This window comes from Lacerta agilis, chromosome 4 (genome assembly GCF_009819535.1).
Source record: "Lacerta agilis isolate rLacAgi1 chromosome 4, rLacAgi1.pri, whole genome shotgun sequence".
Classification (NCBI taxonomy): Eukaryota; Metazoa; Chordata; class Lepidosauria; order Squamata; family Lacertidae; genus Lacerta; species Lacerta agilis.
The window spans coordinates 50,407,069-50,431,845 of record NC_046315.1 but is presented as its reverse complement, the minus strand read 5'-3'; the positions used below and the strand labels follow the sequence as shown (position 1 = coordinate 50,431,845).

The 24,777-nt window shown below is 42.2% G+C and overlaps 1 protein-coding gene across 1 annotated transcript; it reads right to left on the bottom strand.

Annotated features, from left to right (window-relative positions):
- Positions 1 to 963: 963 nt before the first annotated feature.
- Positions 964 to 23,542, bottom strand: LOC117045674 (trifunctional purine biosynthetic protein adenosine-3-like). Its single transcript, XM_033146954.1, has 21 exons — positions 23,398 to 23,542; positions 22,370 to 22,465; positions 20,533 to 20,707; positions 19,602 to 19,713; positions 18,704 to 18,772; positions 17,007 to 17,132; positions 16,001 to 16,088; positions 15,336 to 15,421; positions 14,697 to 14,865; positions 14,158 to 14,389; positions 13,739 to 13,833; positions 11,175 to 11,284; positions 10,590 to 10,788; positions 9,204 to 9,455; positions 8,564 to 8,716; positions 6,348 to 6,551; positions 5,017 to 5,166; positions 3,440 to 3,570; positions 3,003 to 3,144; positions 2,628 to 2,743; positions 964 to 1,472 (listed from the first exon to the last, which is right to left on the bottom strand). The coding sequence occupies exons 1-21, from the start codon at positions 23,540 to 23,542 to the stop codon at positions 1,239 to 1,241; spliced, it is 3,084 nt and encodes a 1,027-aa protein (XP_033002845.1). The 3' UTR covers positions 964 to 1,238.
- Between the last annotated feature and the right edge of the window lie 1,235 nt (positions 23,543 to 24,777).

Genomic DNA, 24,777 nt, shown 5'->3' with positions numbered 1-24,777 from the left:
TGCACTGCTGCCCCATTTAAACTGTACAAATCAGTCCTTCCAGGAGGAGAGACGGCTGTGCACACTCAAGTCACTGTGTGTGAAAAATGGTTTTGCAATGCAATTTCATCCAATGTGTTTGTACATAACAAAAAGTAAGTGCAAGAAACCTTCTTACTATGTACCATCTTGGAGTTTCCTAAACATGATTGTGGCACACCCTGTGAGAATAGAGCTGAGGATCATTTGAAGTGAAAACTATCATAGCTAAATGCAGAAAGTTCAGGAAAATTATCAACCAGCACCCATGTTATGTTGGATATCTATCATATATAGTTTTATGTGGGAAGTTATTTAAAAGGTGATTCAGGTGTGCTTCGAATAGCATATAAGGGAGCTCTCAGAAGTTCTGGTTTAAAGATCTTTAGAATGTAAATCCAGTTGCAAACCTGAGGGGAAAATAATATCCTTTGCCTTTACAAGCGAGACAAATGCACACTGATTTCATGCAGTTCAGCACGTCCCTGCTCAAGTTTCTCATTCCTGTTCCCTGCAGTTGGCAGAACCCAGCTGCAACATCCCCTTATCTGTTTTTGGTTGCTGTGGCTGTTGCCACAAAACCCATACAGCCTTTATAATACCAGCAAAGGCCACAGAAACCTCTCCTCTGAGGTCAGCAGTGATGTGGCCGAGACAATGCAGAATGAGAAACAGAATGATAAAACTTTGTGTGGAGGATGGGGAAAGGAATCCTAGGTAGCTGCCTTATATAGTGCCATCTATATTGGTCCATCTACCTCAGTATTGTCCACACTGACTGGCAGCAGCTCCCTCCCATCTCTACTTGGAGATCCCAGGGAATGAACTTGGGACCTCCTGCTCACAAAGCAGAGACTCTGCATTGAGCCACAGCCCCTCTCCACCTAATTCTTAGAAATAGTAGTATTTGCATTGGGGGGGGGGGGGAGGGAAGCTATGTTGGTGCCAGAGATTTCCCCTCCTAATGCTAATTATCTGGTGGGGTATGCACGTGAATTCCATGGAGTCAGGGGTAGAGTAAATCACCCTGCCCTGAAGCTAATTATGTACCGTATTGTGTCCATGGAGCATGCATTCCTCACTTGAAGAACCAATATTAACCCCCATGCTCTGATTTTAGCAAAGGAAAAGCACTTGGATAAGAGGAATTTGACAGTTTCAGCCTTAATTATTGTAACTGTCACTATTCATTGCTGCACTGTAGCTGCTTATAGGAAAGTTTAAGAGGAGGAACAATCCTGCCTTTCCTTTTGATGGACCAGCTCCCGACTCTCTCGTTTCCAGTAGGTTTTGCCATCCTTTCCTAGTTGCACCATTCCACTGGCAACCAGCTGCAGGGCAACAGGAAATACCCGGCTCTCTGCTTCTTTGACCTTTTCTAACAAGGTCTCTTCCGTGTCTTCTGCCTTCACAGAGACGGGCTCTTGTAAGATTACTGCTTCGAGACTAGTATCCTCCAGAGACAAAGAAAGAAAGAAAGAGATTCCATTAAGATAGGTGACTTTCCACATGAAGAGCAACAGAAGCAGAAAGGGCTTGGGGCAGAGTAGTGTTACTGAAATTCAGCCTGGAAAAGATTAGCAGAAATTTAAGTTATAATATAAAGGACAGGTGGCAGGTTGAAAAGGGATGAGGAGCACATTATGGCCCAAACTACACCCAACCTTGATGATGTAAGTAGCAACCACTTTTTAAAGTGATCTTGATAATTTCACCACTATCATGGCACGCGCACACACACACACCTGGTATTTGGTTGTTCTTTTTTAAATGCCACCTGGTTGTTCATCTCATCTTTACAGTCACTGATAGGTCCTTAAAAATGGCATGCAGGAAGGCAAATGGGTAATACAACTAGGCAGAGGGGCAGGTTAGGAATTGGTGGTTGGAGATGTTTATTCAAGAAGGCGGTTAAGGTTGCAGTTCTAATCCTACTTGCAAGGGGATAAGCACCATTAAACTTAATAGGACTTCCTTCTGGATGAACAGGCCATGCATTTATTCCAATGTAAATTAGCTTGGAGTCAATATTGTTACGACAGCTAGAAAACATCCCTCAAGGGCTGAGGAGAACAAGGTGTAGGGATATGTCATCAGAAACAGGGAGGTCTCAGAGACTTTAGTGCAGGCATAGGCAAACTCCGGCCCTCCAGATGTTTGGGGACTACAATTCCCATCATCCCTGACCACTAGTCCTGTTAGCTAGGGGTGATGGGAATTGTAGTCCCAAACATCTGGAGGGCCGGAGTTTGCCTATGCCTGCTTTAGTGAACTGATTCCTTTATTCAAGGCAAATTGGAGGAATAGCAATATTCCATAGTCCTTTTGGGGGGGGGGGGATGGGACCAAGGCAACATTTATAACTAGAAGGTAGTTACTCTAAATAACATCAAACTCAGCAATAGGGAACCTGTGGCCCTCCCAATGTTGTTGGATTCCCATTAGCCACAACCAGCATAGCCAATGACCAGAAATGATTAGAAGTGTAGCCCAATAACATCAGGAGAATCGCAAAAACCCCATCTCTGCCTGTGCCAAGAATGAGAATTATTTGCAGGTGTGCAGAAAACAGAAAGAGGTGTTTTCTTTATTCACAGGAAGATACTTACAAGCACAAAATGGACCGTGCAGCCAGCAATTTTGTAGGCAGATGAGAGTGCCTGCTTTTGGGCATTTCCTCCTTTAGTTAATGGTGAAAGTGATGGATAAGTGCTCAAAATTTTCCCTATAATTAATGAAATCCCTGTTCAGACATATCAAAGAGACAAACAAGGATGTGCAAAATGAAAACAGTACCCCCGCATGCAGATCACCAATTGAAAAAATCTGCTTTGATTAAATATATGAACCCAGCCTGGAAATTCTTATGATCCTGGTTTGCCTTATACATGCTGAATCCTAAGCAGCTGTCAATCTTTCTGAGCAATTAAAACAACAACAACAACAACAACAACTTAATACAATAGTTTGTTCTACTTGCTTACCACTCCATTTCCTAAGGAAGTTGCTAGTCAAAACTCTTATAAATCCTGCCAGACAAATCAGTTCCACAGAGAATTCTTCAAGGACTCTGTCAAGTGTGCCTTCATATTCTGATCTGCTTCCATACAGTTTATGGTCAATTACCTACAAGAATTAATGCAAAAGATGGGGCAAGAAAAGAAACTTCCAGGCACCGTGCAAATCAAAACTGAAGAACACGGGCAACCTTTTGAAGACCCTCAAAATTTACATTAAATTTATACAAACCAGGTTCTAGATGTTGTTGTATTTTTACTTGTAGACATAATTGTCTCAAGCATATTTATCTAAATATGAGGCATGGGGTGGTACTCTGCAGAGAAATACTATAAGTGAAGATACTTTCCGGCAATGTGGGATTTTTTTTGGCCATGAAATTATAATGCAATGTTCTCCTTACTCTGGTGGGGATGCCAGCCAGGGTTGCATTCTTCAGTTCTTCCACCCCAGACCTGTTGGCGATGACAAGGACTACTTGGGCACAGCTTGCTGGCTCTTTTGCATATCCGAGAAGTGCTGTCAGACTTGTACCTCAAATGAGAAGATTAAGACACAGCCAATTTCTAGCAGACATAGCAAACGTGTGCCCAGGGAAACAGCAAGTGACCGCTCCACAGTACTGTATGCACTTACAATATCATTGTGAACTAACAAACCCATGTTCTCTGTCAACCTTTTACATAGGTTGCCGCTGCATTTTAGCTCTTTGACTATACAACTGCCTAAGAATTCCTGTGCTTTTAAGGAAAGATTTGTAATAGGTAACATTCATGTTGTATAAATGGTTGTAGTAACCATCAGAACTTTGCATATTTGAGGCTGGAGTAGAGAGGGCTCTCTGTTATATTCAGGCAGAATACCAAGGCCTACATATGCCTCATTTTGTTCTACAAAGTTTCTACATCACCTAATATATCAAAATAAACAATATCATGGTAAAAATGGATGATAACTTTCTGATCTTCAATTAATGGTTCTGTGTTGTCGGTTGTTGTTTTGGTGTTTTTTTATGATCAGCTTCTAGTGAATATCTTCATAACATTATTAATATTCTCCCCCTACTCTTATTCCCAGTTAATCCATAACATACAGGTAATTCTATCCATTTCTAAACCAAAGTAAATCCCACTGAGTTTAATGGGGTTTTCTTCCCAAGTGAGCATGTGTAGGAAAGTTTCTGAAACATGCTTTTCTGCCTATTTTTAATAAACCAGTATGGATAATTCTTCAATTCTTGTAAATTGCCCTGGCAACTAAAGTGTGCTTGCACATTTTTCAATAATTGTGGTAAACTTTGATTTATTTTTATGGAATTGCAGTATACAAATATTTTTATAAAGAAATTAAAACACAAACAAGTCACAGACATAAGATTTCCCCCCTTCATATCATCTTCCCAGTTTGTCTCAATCTGGCTTGCTTATAAGTCCTTAAGACATGAGGATGTTTCATGGCCATATTGTTGAGATTACCAGCAAGGATAGTATATTAAACATAATTTCCAAGTAAATTTGAATGATGTGGTGTGATGCAAGATTTGAATATCAAGGGTTCAAATGGATTTCAATTCTGATCAAAAATGCAATTAGTATAAGAACTATCTGCTTATTAACAGCAATCAGTTCCTGGTGACTATCCAATGTTTATTGGATGGATTTCCCCCAATATTGATTTTTGAACTCATGCTTTTATATTGTATTTTATGCTGCTTTTATGTTGTATTATAATTAAGTGTTTTAAATCTGTTGTTAGCCACCCTGAGCCCAGGTTTCTGAACCGGGAAAGGCGGGGTATAAATAAAAATTATTATTATTATTATTATTATTATTATTATTATTGAATTATTCTTATAAGGCAACTTCAATCAGATGTAAGTTCACACAAGCAACTTTGCCATAATATTTCAAAGTTTACACGGTCTTACAAAATCTCCATTGCAGAGATGGTTATTGAGTGCAGTAGCAATTGCAAGCTCACCCATTCCCGAGATAAGAACAGCTACTTTCACTTTGCTTTTTCTGCATGTGGTCTGGATCTGGCTGTCTACATTGGAAAGATTCTTCATAAATGGATATTTGTTTTGCAGCAATGCTTCAAGAAGATTCTTGATTACTACACGAGAACACCCTGAATAAAGGAAAGGTAATTCAGTGCACATGCTTAAAATATAGTAGCTAAAAGCACATACATTTGGAACACTAAACTGCCAAAGGGATAAAGGTAAAGGTAGCCCTGACTGTTAGGTCCAGTCGTAGATGACTCTGGGGTTGCGGCGCTCATCTCGCTCTATAGGCCAAGGGAGGCGGTGTTTGTCCGCAGACAGCTTCCAGGTCATGTGGCCAGCATGACTAAGCCACTTCTGGCAAACCAGAGCAGCACACGGAAATGCTGTTTACCTCTCCACCGGAGCAGTACCTATTTACCTATTTGCACTTTGACGTGCTTTTGAACTGCTAGGTGGGCAGAAGCTGGGACCGAACAATGGGAGCTCACACCGCCGTGGGGATTTGAACCACCGACCTTCTAATCGGCAAGCCCTAGGCTCAGTGGTTTAGACCACAGCGCCACTCGCACCCCTGCCAAAGGGATAGGAATGTCTATAATATCCAGTTGAAAGCTCTTCTCCTTAATCCCACAAGAGTTGAAAGCAAATAACCTTTAATTAATTGGTGTTTTCATATATTTTTTGCATTGCGCGGGACTTGCAAATGGACACCCAAATACAAACTAAACATTGGCCCAGTTCACATGTCATATTGTACCACAGTTTAAAACAAAATATGGTTTAATGTGAACAAGTTCTTTCATAGCTCCTTTCCCACTCTTGCTGATGCCATGCACAGAACAAGTCATAATCTAGCTTGTTGTGTTGTCCAAACTGAAGTTCATGGCTTCCTTCCCCGAAGTAAATTGCAAGCGTAACCAAGAACAAACCTTGCTTACCATTCACAGCTTGGTGAATACAAGCCATGAGCCTGGGTTCAGAAAGCATAGCAACCCAGACTTTGATTGGTTCTGGCTGTGGTGTGGCGGCAGCAGGAACAGAAGAGAGGTGCTGAATTTACTCCTGCTACCCAAGTTAAGTTACATAGCTGCAGAAACTTAATACAATTACGGTGCAAATCACAGTGCAATCCTGTGTATGTCTACAAATTAAAGTGCAATCCTATATATTACACAGAAGTAAACACCATTTTCAATGGACCTCACTCTCATATAAATTGGTATAGAACTGAAGCCTTAGAACATTTTAAATGTTTTTGTTGGATATTAAGCTGTTTGTATGTCTGAATAAGAAATGCAATAACCTGCAAGATGGTGGATGACTTTCCCGATCAACCACACATTCTCGTATTTCTGGAGATCTTTCAAAATCTGTCCAGCAAACTCCTTTTGTACCACAAGCACAGCACCAATCCCACAGTTAAACATCTGAGACATCTCCACTTCTGAAAGGCTTCCCTCTTCTTGAAGCCAAGAAAATATTGAAGGAATAGTCCAACTATGAGCATCTACAAATAATTGAATTTGTAAAGAACAACACTGTCCTTAATTCCATCCCTGTTAAAGCCATGGCACAGTTTCATCCTTCCAGCCTGAACTCTCATTAGCAATATTGGATACAATCCAGCAAAAGATAGGCACTACTATGTCATGCTGAAATTATCTATGTGAAGGACATACAGAGATCTGAACATATGAGTAAGAGGAAGAAATTCATTTCAAAGAGGTGTTCTGATTTTTCCTCTCGATTGCTGGGATGAGGCATGGCAACTGTGCAATACTCTAGGATTAGTTATTTCAAGATCAGACTCTCAAGAGACCTATTGTCATGGTTTGGAACTCCATCTGTCAGCAGAGGTCTCTTGAGACTCCTAGGAAGGAGAATATTCAGTTCCTCCAATGCTATAGAAAACAATAGTTGAAACAACTACCCCTCCAGAGATTTCTACAGAGGAGGGGCTCCAGGACACAGTGAGGCTTCCAGACACTGTCCCTTAGAAAGTAGCTCTTTTAGACTTGCATGCATCACCCCACTGGGAACTGAGAACTCTCCTTTCCACCCCACTAAGCCCAGGGTCTGGAAGAGGTCTTTCACCCTCAACACAGCACATGCCAGCATAAGAAAAGTGCAGTCTCTTGTTATTAGGCAAGGCTCCTTTAAGAAGGTATGGCTTGACAGGAATATTTAAAATGGGGGGCCTATGCGATGCCCTCCTGGTGGATTCTAATTCCGCCAGATGATCCATTATGGTCAGTGTTCAGGGATGATAAGAGTTGTTCAGTCCAGCAACATCTGGAGAACATCACTTTGGGTGCTCCTGATTTAAACATCCATTGGCTGCAGACCACATCGAAGCAACAAACTCAATCAATTTTGGCTCTAGCCTCACTTCAAACCAAAGCTCCACAATGAGATGCCCATGGTGTTGGTTCTTGGCTCACTGAATAGTCATGTCTGGCTACAGTTGCCCCTGTGGTCTCCCATCTGGAACAGAAGACTTACATAGAGTTTGGAGTCAATTGACCCAGATAAAGAAATGCTGGGTTCCAGCCAAAAAGTCACGATGTGCACACTACTGATGACTGCTGTTCAAACGGGCAGAAGAAAAATATTTCCTGTCTTGCTTGCTTTCTACTTCTAGGCCAGAAGTATTTCAAATGTTTACATATATACATACATGATTTTATTTGTATGCTGTCTTTCCACAGTTCAAGCCATGCTCAAGGTGGCTTGTAACATGAAAAAATATCTATAACTGCAACGTAACATAAGCAGTCATAAACAATAAATAAAACACAAAAAATACACAGCCAAACTGAATAGATTCCACATAAACCACAAGATCTAAAATATTAAAAAAATGAATAGCAACAACATCAACACCCCCCACAACATCCCAGTCCCAAAATCTGCTTAGCAGCCTCAGCTTTCGTAGCTGGAGTCAGTCAGCATCCTGCCCTCCCAGGTCAAGTGGAAAAAGTAATGCAAGGCAGGGCCTAGCCAGTCTTCCAGGACTCACAGCCAAGATGATTTACTTGAGGGTGTGTGCATATGGCGAGTTTCCAAAATACCTTTATTAATGTCATGCTAAAAAAGAATCATGTGTATACTAAAGGTAAAGGGACCCCTGACCATCAGGTCCAGTCGTGTCCGACACTGGGGTTGCGGCGCTCATCTCGCTCTATAGGCCAAGGGAGCCGGCGTTTGTCCGCAGACAGCTTCCGGGTCATGTGGCCAGCATGACAAAGCTGCTTCTGGCGAACCAGAGCAGCACACGGAAACGCCGTTTACCTTCCCGCTGGAGCGGTCCCTATTTATCTACTTGCACTTTGATGTCCTTTCGAACTGCTAGGTGGGCAGGAGCTGGGACCGAGCAACGGGAGCTCACCCCGTTGCAGGGATTCAAACCGCCGACCTTCTGATCAGCAAGCCCTAGACTCTGTGGTTTAACCCACAGCGCCACCTGGGTCCCTACACATACTATACATAGATAATACAACAAGAACAAAAAATACTTACCCAAAACCACACTAAATTGTTCAGGAAGGATTGTGGAAAAGCTTCCCAGCAGCCCCCCTTCTGCAATATGGATGTAGGCTTTCACATTTCCTGAACGGAGTACAGGCAGCAGAGTTTTGCTATAGATTTTGGATGGGGTGAGCAACTGCTCTCCTGTGAATGTATGAGAAGTTTTAAACTGTAGATAAAATCATTCATACAATCTTATAGCAAGCAGGAGAAGATTCCTTCCTCACCAAGCTGCAGATTTCCCCAACCTGATGCCTTCCTTATATTGCTGGACTACAACTCCCATCAGCCCCAGCCCAACAATATTTGGAGGACATCAGGTTGGTAAATGCTGTCATAAGGTTTCCTTTGTTTCTTTCTATGGAGAAGAAGCAATACAAGAGGACAACAAGGATGTCTCTGAAGAAACTGTGGAAAAAAGGTGCTGTAAAAATAATGATGGAGAACTAACAAAGCCGAGAAGTGTGCAATGGCTTCAAAACCAGGCAATTATATACAGCAGAGATGAAAGAAAGAAAGAAAGAAAGAAAGAAAGAAAGAAAGAAAGAAAGAAAGAGAAATTCAATAATAAGTGTATGGTATTAATTTTCAAGAAATGTTCAGGGTAAGAAATTGGGAGAAGCAGATATACCTAAAGTCTGGGGACCACATCCGCCAGGAACAGAAGAGAAATAGTGTAGGGATGATGTTAAAAGAATCTTCCTCACAAGACTAAACCCTTGGTTGTGAAGGCCAGAAGAAGCTATGCCAATGAGGAGATCGCCACTGACAATCTTCTCCTGCTGTGGAAATCCCATTTCTTGTTCCACAGCAGCAACAACAAAGCCAACCAGGTTGCACTCTCCAGGTACAAAGGCGCCAGACATTTCACTGGTCTCTCTTCCTAGGAAAAAGGAAGAGAAACCAACAGCAGTAAATATCATAAATGTCCATGGAACTTGCATTCTATATGGGTATACTCAGTGCTTTGTTTGCAGCACTAGTCACAAGTATGGAGTACCATCACCTCTCTTTTTTTCAGCCTATGGCAGCCATTTTGCTTTGGCAAACACAGCACTTTTATCAACGTATGAGTACCGACATCTCAAAAAATAAATAAATTGGGGGGGGGAGCACTGGGTATGCTTAGGATTGCATAGGTTATTAACATCCTTCATTTATTTACAAATATATGGCTATCTTCATCCATCCATCTACAGCACTAGCACTGATGAATTTTGGAATAATTCCTAATGTTTGGTTTTAGGGAAGTGAAAGAAAGATGCTCATATTGGTTAACAAAAGTACAAAATAAAAATGTTTAGCAAGGTTTGTGCATGTGTCTCCAAAGCCTGCACATATGCCACACAACAGACACAGATGCACCAGCAAGTCACATGCACCACTATTTCAAAGACCCTACAGCTGGCATGTGCCACCCAGTGTTGATCTTGCCATCCTCTGTGTGTTAAGGCTGGCATGAAACAAACAGTTTCTACAGCCCCTCCACCAATTCTGGTTTGTTTGCTGTGCACTTGGGCACCTCTTAAGATACTGGATCCCAATTTTGCACAAGGGTTTCTAAGATCAAATAGAGTGTTTTTGTTTATGTGCGCATACAATTATAATTTGAATCAAGATGGTGGGTTGAACCTTACAAGACTGCACTGAGTTTAATCACTGATTTAAAAACTGCATCTTTTTTTGTTTCTTAGAATTTCTGAGCAATGTTGGTGACAAGGCTTCTAGTTCTAATATATATTAGTGAAGGGCTGGAAAGCATAGCTATTTGCATCACAACAAGTCTTATCTGCTCCCCCTCTATAAAATGGTAACATGATATTGATGGTGCCAGCCCAGACCTGGGCAATGTTTTTCCAGGTAGTTGTTGCTTTTTTTCTTCTGGAAGAAGCCCCAAATAACGTTCAAGCTCTGCAACTGGAAATTTATGCTACCACCACCACTACAACTTACAGCTCCTAGGACACAAATAAGAAATTTCAAAACTGAGAAGAGAAATACTGAGACGTGGTCATACCCAGAAGAGTACATCCTGCCAGTTTGCAAGCTCCATCTATCCCATCTCTTATTGACTGAGCCACACCAGCATCCAATTTTCCATAGGCAAAATGGTCAAGGAAGAAGAGGGGCTCGGCTCCCTGAACCAGGACATCATTGACACACATGGCCACCAAGTCCTGACCAATCATGTCATGTTTATTGCACAGCTGGGCAATCTGTAATGAACAAGTGAATCAGTCTGGAATTTTAATGTGAATGCATTATTCCAGTATAAAATATTACTTTAGGCAGCGTCAGACACTGGTGTTGATGTAGCCAAAGACGCAAGGGATGTTCTTTTCCTATATGAGCAACTGATGCCAAGCAAAAGGCAGGAGCTTGTGGTGGATCGCCATATAGGACAGCTGGGATGCATTCAGCTTAGCACATCTCAAGTTCTATAGGGGCTAGCTTAGAAAGCTCAAAATTACTTCTGTGTTTATGGAAAGGCCGTTCCATCTTGATTTGACCAGTGTAGCTTTGTGGTCTCACATGGAAAAATTATGCATTACAAGAGACATGGGGATAATACAAGCTACATTAGTGACATGCCTTGGTTTACCTTCATTTTTGTCCCAATGCTTTTAGTTTGGGATACTAGGATAGGATCATTATAACCAGATGCTCTCAAATCAAAGAAGGCAGAAACACTCCCCCGATGCCCACAGCTGCCTGAAAGATACACAGAAGTCAAAAACATTGTGGGAAACAGCACTGCTACTGAAAACTTATTACTACTCCCCCTTACAAATCCTCATGTTTGCAATAGATCACTGAGACAAGACTGAGATGTTGCAAAAGGTTGGAATATACGAGTGCTTCCTGTTTCTGTTTTAGATTCTAGTTATATAGAATATCTGTAGAAAACAGCAGAGGCTGCCACTGTTGCTAACAGAACCAAAAGCAGAGCATCAGGTTTCACATTCACCCACACGTGCAATATGATACCATAGTCAGACAGGTGTTTACACATTCCATTCAGCTATTAAAATATGTGAAGCAAGAACAAAAAAAGATAGGTTGACATTTCCACAGATAAGAACATTGCCTGCACTGGCTTACTGCTATGTTGTTGACCTATGACAAATTAGGTGTGGGCAACAGAGCAGCATACAAAAAGCAGAAATAGTCCATAACAGTCTGAATTTCCATACAAAGATCATGACAGCCGCATCCCAATTAAATATTTTTAATTCATTTATCATATTTGTTTTAGTTACTTGATTAATCAATGGCTAAAAATTATGATGGCTTTATATCACATCTAGTATCACCATTAGCATGGCTCTGAATAAATATCAGTTCCTAGGAAACATGGGGCAGGGGGAGAGGGCTATCGCTTATGTCCCACAAACATCTAGTTGGCCACTATGAACAAAATCCTCAACTGGGTGGACCTTTGGTCTGATCTGGCAGAGCTTTACTTACGTTCTTACGCTATCAATTAACTCTCCCCATGGGTAAAAACAACATTTGTAAAGCAAGAAGCTTATTTTCTTTGTTTTTAGATGATGCATCTCAGGCATCATATCAGAAGATGCTCTCTCTCCTGTGTGAGGGGAAAGTGAGAATGATTCTTATGAGATGGCATTTGCCACCTGTAATTGTTTTGAATTGTAGTGAACTTATTGGTTCAAAATTGGGAAAGGAGTACGACAAGGCTGTATATTGTCTCCCTGCTTATTTAACTTATATGCAGAATTCATCATGCGAAAGGCTGGACTGGATGAATCCCAAACCAGAATTAAGATTGCCGGAAGAAATATCAACAACCTCAGATATGCTGATGACACAACCTTGATGGCAGAAAGTGAGGAGGAATTAAAGAACCTTTTAATGAGGGTGAAAGAGGAGAGCGCAAAATATGGTCTGAAGCTCAACATCAAAAAAACTAAGATCATGGCCACTGGTCCCATCACCTCCTGGCAAATACAAGGGGAAGAAATGGAGGCAGTGAGAGATTTCACTTTCTTGGGTTCCATGATCACTGCAGATGGTGACAGCAGTCACGAAATTAGAAGACGCCTGCTTCTTGGGAGAAAAGCAATGACAAACCTAGACAGCATCTTAAAAAGCAAAGACATCACCTTGCCGACAAAGGTCCATATAGTTAAAGTTATGGTTTTCCCAGTAGTAATGTACAGAAGTGAGAGCTGGACCATCAAGAAGGCTGATCGCCGAAGAATTGATGCTTTTGAATTATGGTGCTGGAGGAGACTCTTGAGAGTCCCATGGACTGCAAGAAGATCAAACCTATCCATTCTCAAAGAAATCAGCCCTGAGTGCTCACTAGAAGGACAGATCCTGAAGTTGAGGCTCCAGTACTTTGGCCACCTCATGAGAAGGGAAGACTCCCTGGAAAAGACCCTGATGTTGGGAAAGATGGAGGGCACAAGGAGAAGGGGAGGACAGAGGATGAGATGGTTGGACAGTGTTCTCGAAGCTACTAACATGAGTTTGGCCAAACTGCGAGAGGCAGTGAAGGATAGGCGTGCCTGGCGTGCTCTGCTCCATGGGGTCACGAAGAGTCAGACACGACTGAATGACTGAACAACAACAACAAATTGTTTTACAAAAAAGTTTTATAACAAAAAAAGCTAGATATATAAAATGATATGGATATATGCTGTCCAACGTAGGAGCCAACTCCTAGGGGCTGAGGTCCTTTGCCCCACCGCCAATAAAATGTTTGAGGGGGCTGGGCCCCTCAAAGTTGATGGGCATTGCCATTCAAATGGGGTGTGCGCACCGCATCATGTGATTGATTAGGCAGGGTGGGGCTTATCTGCCCCCCCCCCAAAAATATTTTATTCAAATTAGCACCCCTGTTGTCAAATTAATTAGGGGCAACTAGTTAGATGAGTAAATGTTTTTATCAGTTAATTTCATAAAGTTTAGTCAATTGAACATTGTAGCCCTAATCATACATAATTCTCCTGCTACTCTTTGTGCAAGAGAAAACTGCTGATATGCAAAGAGCAATAACTTTTGAGGATAACGAAGTGAGCTCTTGCCAGAAGCTGGTTAGTATATCCATTTAATAGTTTGGTTCACATTGAATAAATCTGAAAAACTGAAGTGGTCTTCAAAATCCTTTGGGTATCCATCACTTCATCTGATCCTTACCTAATTTGGAACCACTTGCAGCTGTTAGGTTAGATGGGCGAACCAAGACATTGCAAACAATAGGATCTGCAATTCTGTCTTCATATGATGGACTCCTAAAACAGAAGCACACGTCACTGTTGTTAAAACACTTTTCAGTTATGATTGTGGTTGCAAGAGAATCCTGGCAGTGGCAGACTTTGGACTTTCAAATGCCAGTAGCGCCCTGTGCAATGCTAAAATTTGGTGTGTGTGGGCCTCCCCCCCACACCTCTTGCCTTCCAGTCTAAGTCATTGTGCAGCGCCTCTGCCGCACCCTCTCAGCTGGACACCCAGTGTGGGTGAACCAGTCATATTCCCTTAAATCCACCTCTGATCCTAGGCAAAATAATAAACATTGGGTTAGCACGCATGATCTGCCAGTGCCTATGTTTACATACGCAGACTGTCTGAGAAACCTCATAGCTTGATAACCAACATCTTTTCGATAAGTTGCACCCTGGAAATAAATGGCTGCTAGTCCTTTGTAGGCAACTTCAAGAGCTGACTCAAGGTCCTCCTTCATGGCTGTTACTGTCAGGACTCTGCTGCCATTAACCAGCACTTTGTCATCCACTGCTATGGTAGCTCCGTGAAAGATCTCCAGGCCTAGCTCTTTTGCCTGAAGGAGCCCTACAAAAATTGAAAGGAAAATGGGCTCAGTTATTATTTTTGAACATTCTATAGGTGTAGGCGGTTGTATTCCCCCATTTCACGGGGTCTCAAAATATCAGTGGAAAGCCCGCACTTCACATTTCATTTAAGTTTCCCCACTGAAACATTTAACAAGAAATACATTTAGTAAATAATTCAAAATACTCTAACTGAAAGAGGATTATTGTGGTATTTTTTTGACAAGGAATAATGACTGTCAGCAAACATAAAATTAAATTATTAATTGTACCTTGTAATTGAACTGTTCAGAATAAAAAAGAATTACCAGTGATCTCTTTGCCCTGATTATAACATTCCGGGTCCCCTTCACTCGCCATGACAATCGACACAGCAGTACAATTCTCTGACCAAGCCAACATGGAACTGCAGAGCCTGCCATCAATAGTGGCTTGGATCACTTCATAAAGATCATTTTTAAGAAGTTGAACAACTACCTGCAAAAGTGGACATAGGTGGCAATTGTGTATATAAATATATACGATTCGGGAACAATATATCTAGTTCAAATCACAGCTTTTGCAATGCTTTTCTATTTCCAAAAACCAGTGGCAATTAGCTTATAGTGATTACAAGTTAGAAAGCAACCCTAAAACCAGATGACCTATTTATAGAGCATTTGTCCCGATTTGTTTGGATAAAGTTTGCAGCGATCAATCTGATTTGACTGCAGGGAGATTATACCACTGTAAACTCCCCAAAGGCGAGACCAGCATAGCACAGAGACCATACAGTTTCCGTTTAGTCACTGTGCTATACTGGCTTCTCCTTTGTTAACTCACAATGTCCACCATGCAGCACAACAAACTGTAACGCTATGCTGCCAGAGCAGAAATTACATGCAATCTGAAATATTAATTTGCTGTCTTGGTGGTTCATAGGATTAGGTTGTATATCTCTGATTTACCTGGCATTGGGGGTCACCAAAATAGCAGTCAAAACTTAAGACTTTCACACCATCTTTGGTAAGTATTAATTCTATTTGCAGCACACCTGAAAGGAATCAGAGAATTATAGATAACAAATTCAAAATATGTATTTTCACGTGTTTTTAAAATGCATACAGCTAGAGTAAGGCATGAGATGAAGCAAAGCATTTTAAAATATTCTGCAAATTATTATTATTATTGGTACAAGATTAAGTTCTCCATTCATAAAATAACTCCTCCAGAAGTCGTCATTCATTAAGACTCAAAAAAGAGTAAGTAAGAATGAGTTTTCAATACAGTGGTACCTTGGGTTACGAACTTAATTCATCCGGAGGTCCATTCTTAACCCAAAACCGTTCTTAACCTGAGGCGTGTTTTTGTTAATGGGGCTCCCGCTGCCGCCATGCTGCCAGCTTATGATTTCCATTCTCATCCTGGGGCAAAGTTCTGAACCCGAGGTACTACTTCCAGGTTAGCAGAGTTTGTAACCCGAAGCGTTTGTAACCCGAAGAGTTTGTAACCTGAGGTACCACTGTATGATGAAAATCCAAAACATAAAGCAATAGAGAAACACCAGACGAAGTAATGTCATATGAGAGAATGATCATTCCTAAGGAACTTGATGTTGAGTGTAACTTCTTACCTACATAAGATATGCCTTCTTGCTTCATGCTGTTGAGAATGTGTTGAAGAAGTGTACCTTTAACATTTTCTAGGAGGACTTCAGAAATCTAATGAGCAACAGGAGAAGGACACATGGAGACTGCTTTATGACAATTTTTTCCCCTCAGTGTAAAAATCAAAACATAGTGATTAAAAAGGTAACTGAACACCACTAGGGGCTGGTTCCCGTTGGGACTGTTCACACAAAGACCAACAGTAGATGGAGCCAAAGCCAATGAAAGGCAGAGGCAACTAATTCAAATTTTGTCCCCATCTGTCTTTCTGCCATCAACTACAAGGGCAACACTAAGACTAAGGAAGTGCATACTCGAGCAACAAAAAGAAGCATTAGTTTCGCACCATTCTCTAGTTTGCATCGATTACGTGTATTAAGTCCATTTCTTAGAATAATTTATTTTAATTCGCTAGTCACATGGAAGGACAGACAACTCCATGGAGGCCATCAAAGTCTTGCCCTTGGCTCCTACAGAGTCTGCTCAGAGCCCTCCCTGTCATCTGCTAAAAGTTCCCCACCCACTATCAGGTTTAAATCTGCAGTCTTTGGGGTGGGGGTGGAGCCAAGATTATCAGGATGCTAAATTTCACATTCAATACCAATTCATGTGCTTCTGAAGTATGACTGTGGAGTACATACAACACACCTTTGTCAGCACAGCATTAGCATGCTAGAATTTTGTTATATGATTTTCCATTAACAGAGGCACTGACTTGTACAGAAGACTGGAGGGGAGGCAATGACATGTGTGTTCTTAATTTGGGGTTGGCTCCCCCCCCAAAAAAAGGGAGGGCTAAAGAGCTGGGCCCCTAGGAGATGACGCCTATGTCCATTATTATTCCAAGGTCATAGATTACCCAGAAAGATTTAAAAGCATCACCCAAGAAACTAATTAGAAAACAAACTATATGATTTCCAGGGAAAAGGCATATGGAGTCCTAAGCAGATAGTGAACAAAACTTGCTGGCACCTGAGGTACTGGACCATAAGCTCCCATTCCAACAGTGCTTGGACCCCAGTCTTTATCAGATAGTCGCTTTTGGATCTGGACTGGTGGCATGAGAGCAAAAGTGACTCCATCCACAAAGCATAAGCACTGAAAAGAAAATACAAGGAACTGAGCAACAAATATAACTCACTAAAATCACACACATTATACATCAACATGCATAAGTTTCTCTCTTATTAATTCAATCCTTGCAGTCTTGCCTTTCACAGCAGTGCTGAAATTAGTAAGAGCTTTTCACCACAAGGAGGTGAACATTTTCACCAGCTAATTGGCTGCAGCTCAAATTGTAGTTAAGGTCACAGAGTCAAAGTGACCATGTGAAAAGTTGGCTCATGCTATTCTCTACTCCTCCACCTTCTGACTGCCACAGTACACCCTACCACTAGGCCTCTGGCAGCAGGTACTGGGGAGGACAGGGAGTGGTGATCTGTTGAAGGAAAAAGCTGTGTGAGCTATGCATAGTTTGCCCCGAACTCCCTAAGGTAGCCTGCTATCCTCAGGTGCAATGGAGAATGCTGTCCTGTTGCTGGTGTTGTAAGATTCAGCCGCCAGTCTGTCTGACTTCTGTGCGTGGAATTGGGAGGGGAATTGGGACCATCTTGTCCTTCATCTCAGGCAAGAAAATGCCTTAGGCAGATCTGTTAGCTCCTTCCTCCCCCAAATCCACAAGCAGTCACCAAGTCTCTTTTCCTTTCTTTGGAATCCTTGTGGGGAGATGAAAGTCTGCACAGCTGGTCTCTACCAATTGCTTCACAAGGAAGAAAAGCAGAAGTGTCCAGTTATGTTTCTGTGCCTTCCCCTTCTGTGCCTGAAGCTGCTGACTCTGAAAATCCTGCTTGTATTTTACCCTGCAAAGGTTTGTAAAGCAAGTCCTCTTAGTATCCCTTGATGGAAATAATAATAATTGTGTTTCAAGGTTTACAGCATGCTAAAAACTATGATAACAATGCACAATAAAATCCCTATATTTGCTGATAGTTTTCATCAGACAGGAACTGTCAAATTAGCACCTGAAAGCTCAAAAACTCCTTGTGGTTCAGCAAGTTATGTGCTTCCTCTGGGATTTACCCTGCCTTTTCCCCAGGGATTTAAGGGCTTCCTATTCTTATCCACAAAACAATCCTGGGAGGCAGGTCAGGCTCAGAGCGTGTGACTAGTAGCCCGGGGTGACCCAGAAAGCTTCATGGCAGAGTTGAGTTTTGAATCTAGATCTTCCCAGTCCAACTAAACCACACTGGGAAATAGTAGTAAATCATGCTGATGTTGTGCTAACATTGTGCTCCGTGCTAAGTGAACCACATTGCTATAGTCAGGGACAGCCCACCCATGAGGCTCAGTGAGGTAGTTGCCTCAGGCAGCAGGCTGAGGGCAACTGCAAGGGACAGGAGATCCAGGGGACCCAGGAGTGTATTGCTCGCCACGGCCTGTACTTGTTGCTCAACGCTTCCTCAGTCTCCCGCCCGTATCTCCTCTGCTGCTGCCTCCAATGCCCTGACTGCTCCTCTCTGGGCTCATTTTTTCTCCACTGCCACCTTCAGTGACCACCCCCAGTCACCTCAGCCTGGCCTTGGCTATTTCTATTAATAATAATTAAAGTTTGTGGACTATACAAAAACAATACAGGGTAACTCTGACTGCAATACTTAATGAAAACGCACAGAAAACTCTTCCCCTTTAAGAAGTTCTTCAATTATTACGGTATCTTGGGTGTCTCCAAAAACATTGCCCTGCAAAGGAAAAAGGAAAAAAAATCCACTGGTCAGATTATACTTTCATTCCATCTTCAATTTTTAATGAGAAAGCTCTTTTTTAGATCATTGCCAATAAAGTCACTTTTTCCCCCACCTGTAAACCTTCATGTAGTCCACATTCTACTCAAGTAGAGTCCCTGCTAAATTTTTATGAGGTGTGATGATTTGCAGGTTAACCATTTAACTGGCTTTTGTAGGTCAGAACACCTTTTAAAATATTATATAATTACATCACTGCACAATGTCACAGAAGGAGAAAAAACCTACCCAAAATCGATACATAGGTAAGGTAAAAGGTAAGTGACCCCTGGACAGTTAAGTCCAGTCAAAGGCGACTATGGGGTGCAGAGATCATCTCGCTTCAGGCTGAGGGAGCCGGTGTTTGTCCGCAGACAGCTTTCCGGGTTATGTGACCAGCATGACTAAACTGCTTCTGGCACAATGGAACACTGTGCCGAGTAACAGAGTGCACGGAAATGCCATTTACCTTCCCTTATTTATCTACTTCCACTGGCGTGCTTTCGAACTGCTAGGTTGTCAGAAGCTAGGACAGAGCAATGGAAGCTCACCCCATTGCAGGGACTTGAACTGCCGACCTTGCAATTGACAAGCCCAAGAGACTCAGAGGTTTAGACCACAGCGCCACCCGCATCCCCGTTTACCAAACATACAGCTGCATATTCCTGCATTGCAGGGGGCTGGACTACAATCTAACTCCTGAGTGTAAGATTTATCCTTACATTTTAAAAAAACTTGATAAACCAAATTAAAGCACACCACAGCTTAACAAAGAGGCATAAATCACCTGCAGAATTTCTTGCACTGCATTGCAGGCTTCCTCTCTGTTGGACGCAAGAATTATCTCTTTTCTAGGACCAAAGCCACTAGGCTTTACCACCAATTCAGGAAAAGCAGCACTTTAAATTTAAGATAGAGCGTATTAGAAGAAAATCACTCCTTTTCATTACATGGTCAAATCTTTCCTCTTTTTTTTTAAAAAAAAAATAGTTCCTGGACTATCTGGAACAGAACATTTTAGAGAAAGGAGAATTTTAACACATCTCCAAGCAGGGCTGAGAGAGAACCATGGAGAGTTATAGTCAGTCTGTGTAGGCAATACTGAGCTACGTGAAAATATTCTAATTTTTATTTTCTAAACTTTATCCAGCCTATCTTCAAGGAAGGCTTGGGCTAGGCCTCTCTGGAAGTTACCCATCTAAGTATGAGATGCAGCCTTGCTTAGAGTGATTAAAGGCGTGAGGGAAAAATTCACCCTGATAAATTACTGCACTTTAAACCTTGTTTAGAAGTATCTAAGGAATAAACATTGTGAAAGGCTTTATCATCCTTCTTATTTTGTTTTGGTACCCCCCCCCAAAAGAAACAACCAATAAAAAATGCTGTTGTAGTCAAGGCTGATGAATAAATAAAAAGAAGTGTCCCCTGTTTTCTGGGATCCAGTAGCTGACTGCAGAGCCTTGTGGTTGTGATCTGCCAGCAGAGCTTAGCTGTGGAGGGAGAAGGTGAACCAAGCAGGCCTAGTGTGTAGTGAGGGAGAGAAAGTTGAGGTTGAAAGTGGACTGAGATCTAGAACAGTAAACTTGTCAATTCTTGGGCATTCTACAATATTCATCTACAATTTTCAATACATTTGGGGTCCCTTTTTAATTTAATTCACGAAAAAGCTATACCATCAACTCTAAAGAGCGTAAGCTAATGGAGAAAATAATGCTTACCTATTAATAAAAGTGCAAGCATCTTGTGGATTTAAAAATTCATTCCATTTTGCTGTTGGAATTCCATGTTGATCAAGAAAGACCTTAGCAAAACTTCGATTTGTTCCCAGTTGTGCTGCCTTGGCTGTAGGGCCAAAACATCTAACTCCAGCCGCTACCAAGTCATCAACAATTCCTAACAACAAAATACTGAAAGGCTCAGACAAAGCTTGCTATGGAATTCAGATATTTTTTTTTAAATTAATACTCCTTGCCTGCCTCAGAATGGTATTACAAAGCTAAAAGAGCAACGAAAATTATCAGCAGGCAGCTCAGCAGTATGGAGGAAGGCTTAAGAGCTTGGGGTTTTATAGTTCAGAAACAGTTTATCATGTCAAGGGCGTAGGGAGGCGCTTTGCTGCCTGGGACGGCAAACACAGGGGCACCCCCTGGGGGCGGGGCGCCACTCCCCAGCGCACGCGCGCCGTGACGTCACGGCGTGCGTGCAGCATGCAACATGCGCAGTCCATCCAAGATGGCGGGCGCGAGCGGCCGGCACACCCCTCCCGACCGTGCGATGGCGCTGCAGCCTTAAAACTTGCCACACACCGGCAGTGCCGATCGCGGGGGCGGGGCGCTGCCCCAAGTGTCACCCCCCCGGGTGGTACCTGGGGTGGCCCGCCCTCCGCCCCTTGCTCCACCCCTGTATCATGTCACCTTGAACTCTCTCTTTAAAAGTCTGCCTGCATCTAGAATTAATTTATCAAACCTGTAGCCAAGGTATGTTTTGATGGCTATCCGGTTACGAACTTAATTCATTTCTGAAGTCCATTCTTAACCTGAGATACCACTTTAGCTACTGTGGTCTCCCACTGCCGCCTCACCGCCGGCGTGTGATTTCTGTTCTCATCCTGAGGTAAAGTTCTTAACCTAAGGTACTACTTCTGGGTTAGCAGAGTCTGTAACCTGAAGTGTTTGTAACCCGAGGTACCTCTGTAACGCAATGTTTTTTAAAATAGAATCTACATCAATATGAACTCCGGTCTAGCAAGGGAGTTCTTTTATGTAATGTTCCAAGATGCTACATCCATATGCTCATACAAGAGGCTGCTGGCTGCTATCTATCCACCTGCAGGATTATCAGTAGGAATCACACTGTCCAGAGTTTCAAAAAGGGAAGAAGAAGAAGAAGAAGAAGAAGAAGAAGAAGAAGAAGAAGAAGAAGAAGAAGAAGAAAGGCTATTTCTTAGTTGCAAAAAAACCAGCTATTCGAAACCCATTTTGCTCTCCACTTGATGATACCAAATACAGTGGTACCTCGGGTTACAGATGCTTCAGATTACAGACACTTCAGGTTACAGACTCCGCTAACCCAGAAATAGTACCTCGGGTTAAGAACTTTACTTCAGGATGAGAACAGAAATTGTGCGGCGGCCGCGGGAGGCCCCATTAATAGCTAAAGTGGTACCTCAGGTTAAGAACAGTTTCAGGTTAACAACGGACCTCCAGAACATATTAAGTTCTTAACCCGAGGTACCACAATGGTACCTCTAGTTACAAACTTAATTCATTCCGGAGGTCCGTTCTTAACCTGGAACTGTTCTTAACTAGTAGCGTGCTTCCGTTAATGGGGCCTCTTGCTGCCGCTGTGCCACCGGCACAGGATTTCCGTTCTCATCCTGGGGCAAAGTTCTCAACTCAAGGTAACTCTTCCAGGTTAGTGGAGTTTGTAACCTGAGGCGTTTGTAACTCGAGGTACCACTGTACTGGGGTCCTATGCTACCCAAGACTGGGCATTTACTTTTTAATCTAGAGCACTTGTTTTTTTTCCCTAAGAAAGGAGTTGCTCTAACTTTACCTGTCACAAGGAGAGCTTCTGGTCCAGCAATCACAAACCCAATGTTATGATCTTTGCAGAACTGGGCTAGGATAGTATGGTTACTAATTAAAACCCCTGAAATAGATAATAAATAATAATAAACACCAGGATCCAAAATGTATGACGGTTATGTGGCTTCAGGAACTACAAAAGGAAACATGATAAAGATTTATTTCAATATGTTAAGTAAAGATATAGTTGTGCATATGGATCTGCAATAAAGAATTTGGTAGATCCCAAGATAACTTACATCAAAAGCCTATGTGCCCTGGCTCCCACAGTAACTTTAATGCTCTAAGCAGTACAGTACATAAACAAGACAAGGGTTGAAGGTGCAAGGCATGGCTACACAAGCTAAGACGTTGATCCAACAAGTGTCATGCCCTCTGGGCTCCCATTAGAAAAGAATAGGGTGAGCACGCAACCCTTAAAAGGCTGAGCAATGTGGGATGGGCATGTGGGCCATCTGCGGAAGCAGAAATTGACTAAAATTGTGTTTCCAAAAACCACTGTTATTTAGGTAAGAGTTTCAGGGGCTGAACATGTTTGATTACACACTCCAACTCCTTCATAAGTGGTCAAGGTCAGTCAGTCATCCCTGATGTGCAGAACTTAAAGCGCATCACAGATTCAATGAATGTCTTGTATTTTTTTATCCTGTAGCACAGGGGTTGTCAACCTGGTCCCTACTGCCCACTAGTGCACTGGTGGGCAGTAAGGAAATTTTACCATCAAGAAAGATGCATTAGTGGGCAGAAGGTATAAAAAGGTTGACTACCCCTGCTGTAGCACTTGCATTTTTGTATGTGCATTCTGCTGAGTTTACATAAAAAGTCAGACATGTTTGAAGCATTGATTTTACTCACCCTTAGCATTTACATTTATGCAATACATTGTACACTGTTTTGGAAAGGTGGCATGGATGTGTTTTTCCACAGTATGACCATTCAAATACATTAAAATATATCCAATGCAGGAAAAGTCACCAAATACTACAAGCACTTCACCTGAATTAGAGATTTTGCCATCATTAGCTGTACCGGCATTTCCTGGAGCAACCAGTACCTGTTTCACATGTGGAGACTGTGCCAATTTCCAAGCCAGAGCATGTTCTCTGCCCCCGCTGCCAATCACAAGCACTCGATCAGCCATCTGGATACTCAAAATAAGAGGTGCATTGTCATTTATACCTGTAGGTTTAATGCCCCAAACATTAGCATTTTTATTTAGAAGGCAAACCAATTACTTATGAGGAAACACTTCTAAACTGAAGCAAATTTAGATGTTTGGCAGAGCCATCTCACACATTACACATTACATTTTAAAATGGCATCATATTAATGGTGAATATCCTCTAAAACTGAAGCATTTGAAGCAGCTACAGGCATTTTATACCAATAGTCCATTTGGTAGAGAATAAGTAAAAACATAATACAGTATTTGTAATGTCTTTAAAGCTGTAATCCTAAACCTGCTTACTGGAGTGTAAGCCCCACTGGACTCAGTGGAATTTGCTGCTGAGTAGGTAGCTATAGGAGTTCAGTGTAAGAGGCAGGAACCTACTTATCTCACCTTCCTTGAAATATGTAAGTTATAGTAGGCTGCCTTGCACCAAGTCATATCACTGATCCACCTATATCAGTTCTGTTTTTCTGTTTACTTGTAGTGGCTTTCCAAGGTTTTGGTACACACAATCCTCCCCTCATGTTTATCTTTTCAAAAAATGCTGAGAACACAACTGGCCAAAAATCACCTAGTGAGCTTTGTGGCATTTGAACCTTGGTTTTCCAGGTTCTAATCTGACTCTCTAACCACTACACCACACTGGATCTCTGAAGTCCCCACTCTGGTAATTTCATCAATTGCTGAGAGATCAGAATGTGAACAGCTTGTGCTTCTGCACACTTTGCTGCTCTGACAAATTGTTTTGGGGGGGCAAATAATTTCCTTCTTCTGAGCACTTGCTTGTGGTCTTTGCTTTGTCTGAGTTAATTTCACCCCTAAAAGCTGAGCCATTTTGTGTATTGTTCTTTTCCAGTTTTTTGATACAAGATGTTATTTGCTCTCATCTCCTCTCAGACTGAATCCACGGCTCCCTTGACCAACTACTTTCTTTCTGTGGCACCCCTGTGGGGCTCAGGAGCCCAGTTATGTCATGCCTTGCCTGCAGACCTCTCACCCTTTTTCGAACACCCTCCCTTGCGGAGTGTTCCCTCAGCCTACTCTCCTCTCCTCCAGCTGCCACCCTAGTCTTTGAGCTGCCCCCCTGCCCCAAAGTAAGGTGCCTCCTTACAGTGCCCTACAGGGGCCTGGGAAGCACCGCTGGCCAGCCCCAGAGACACCATTTGCCTGGGGAGCTTGTAGCAAGGGCTGAGGCAACAAAGAGC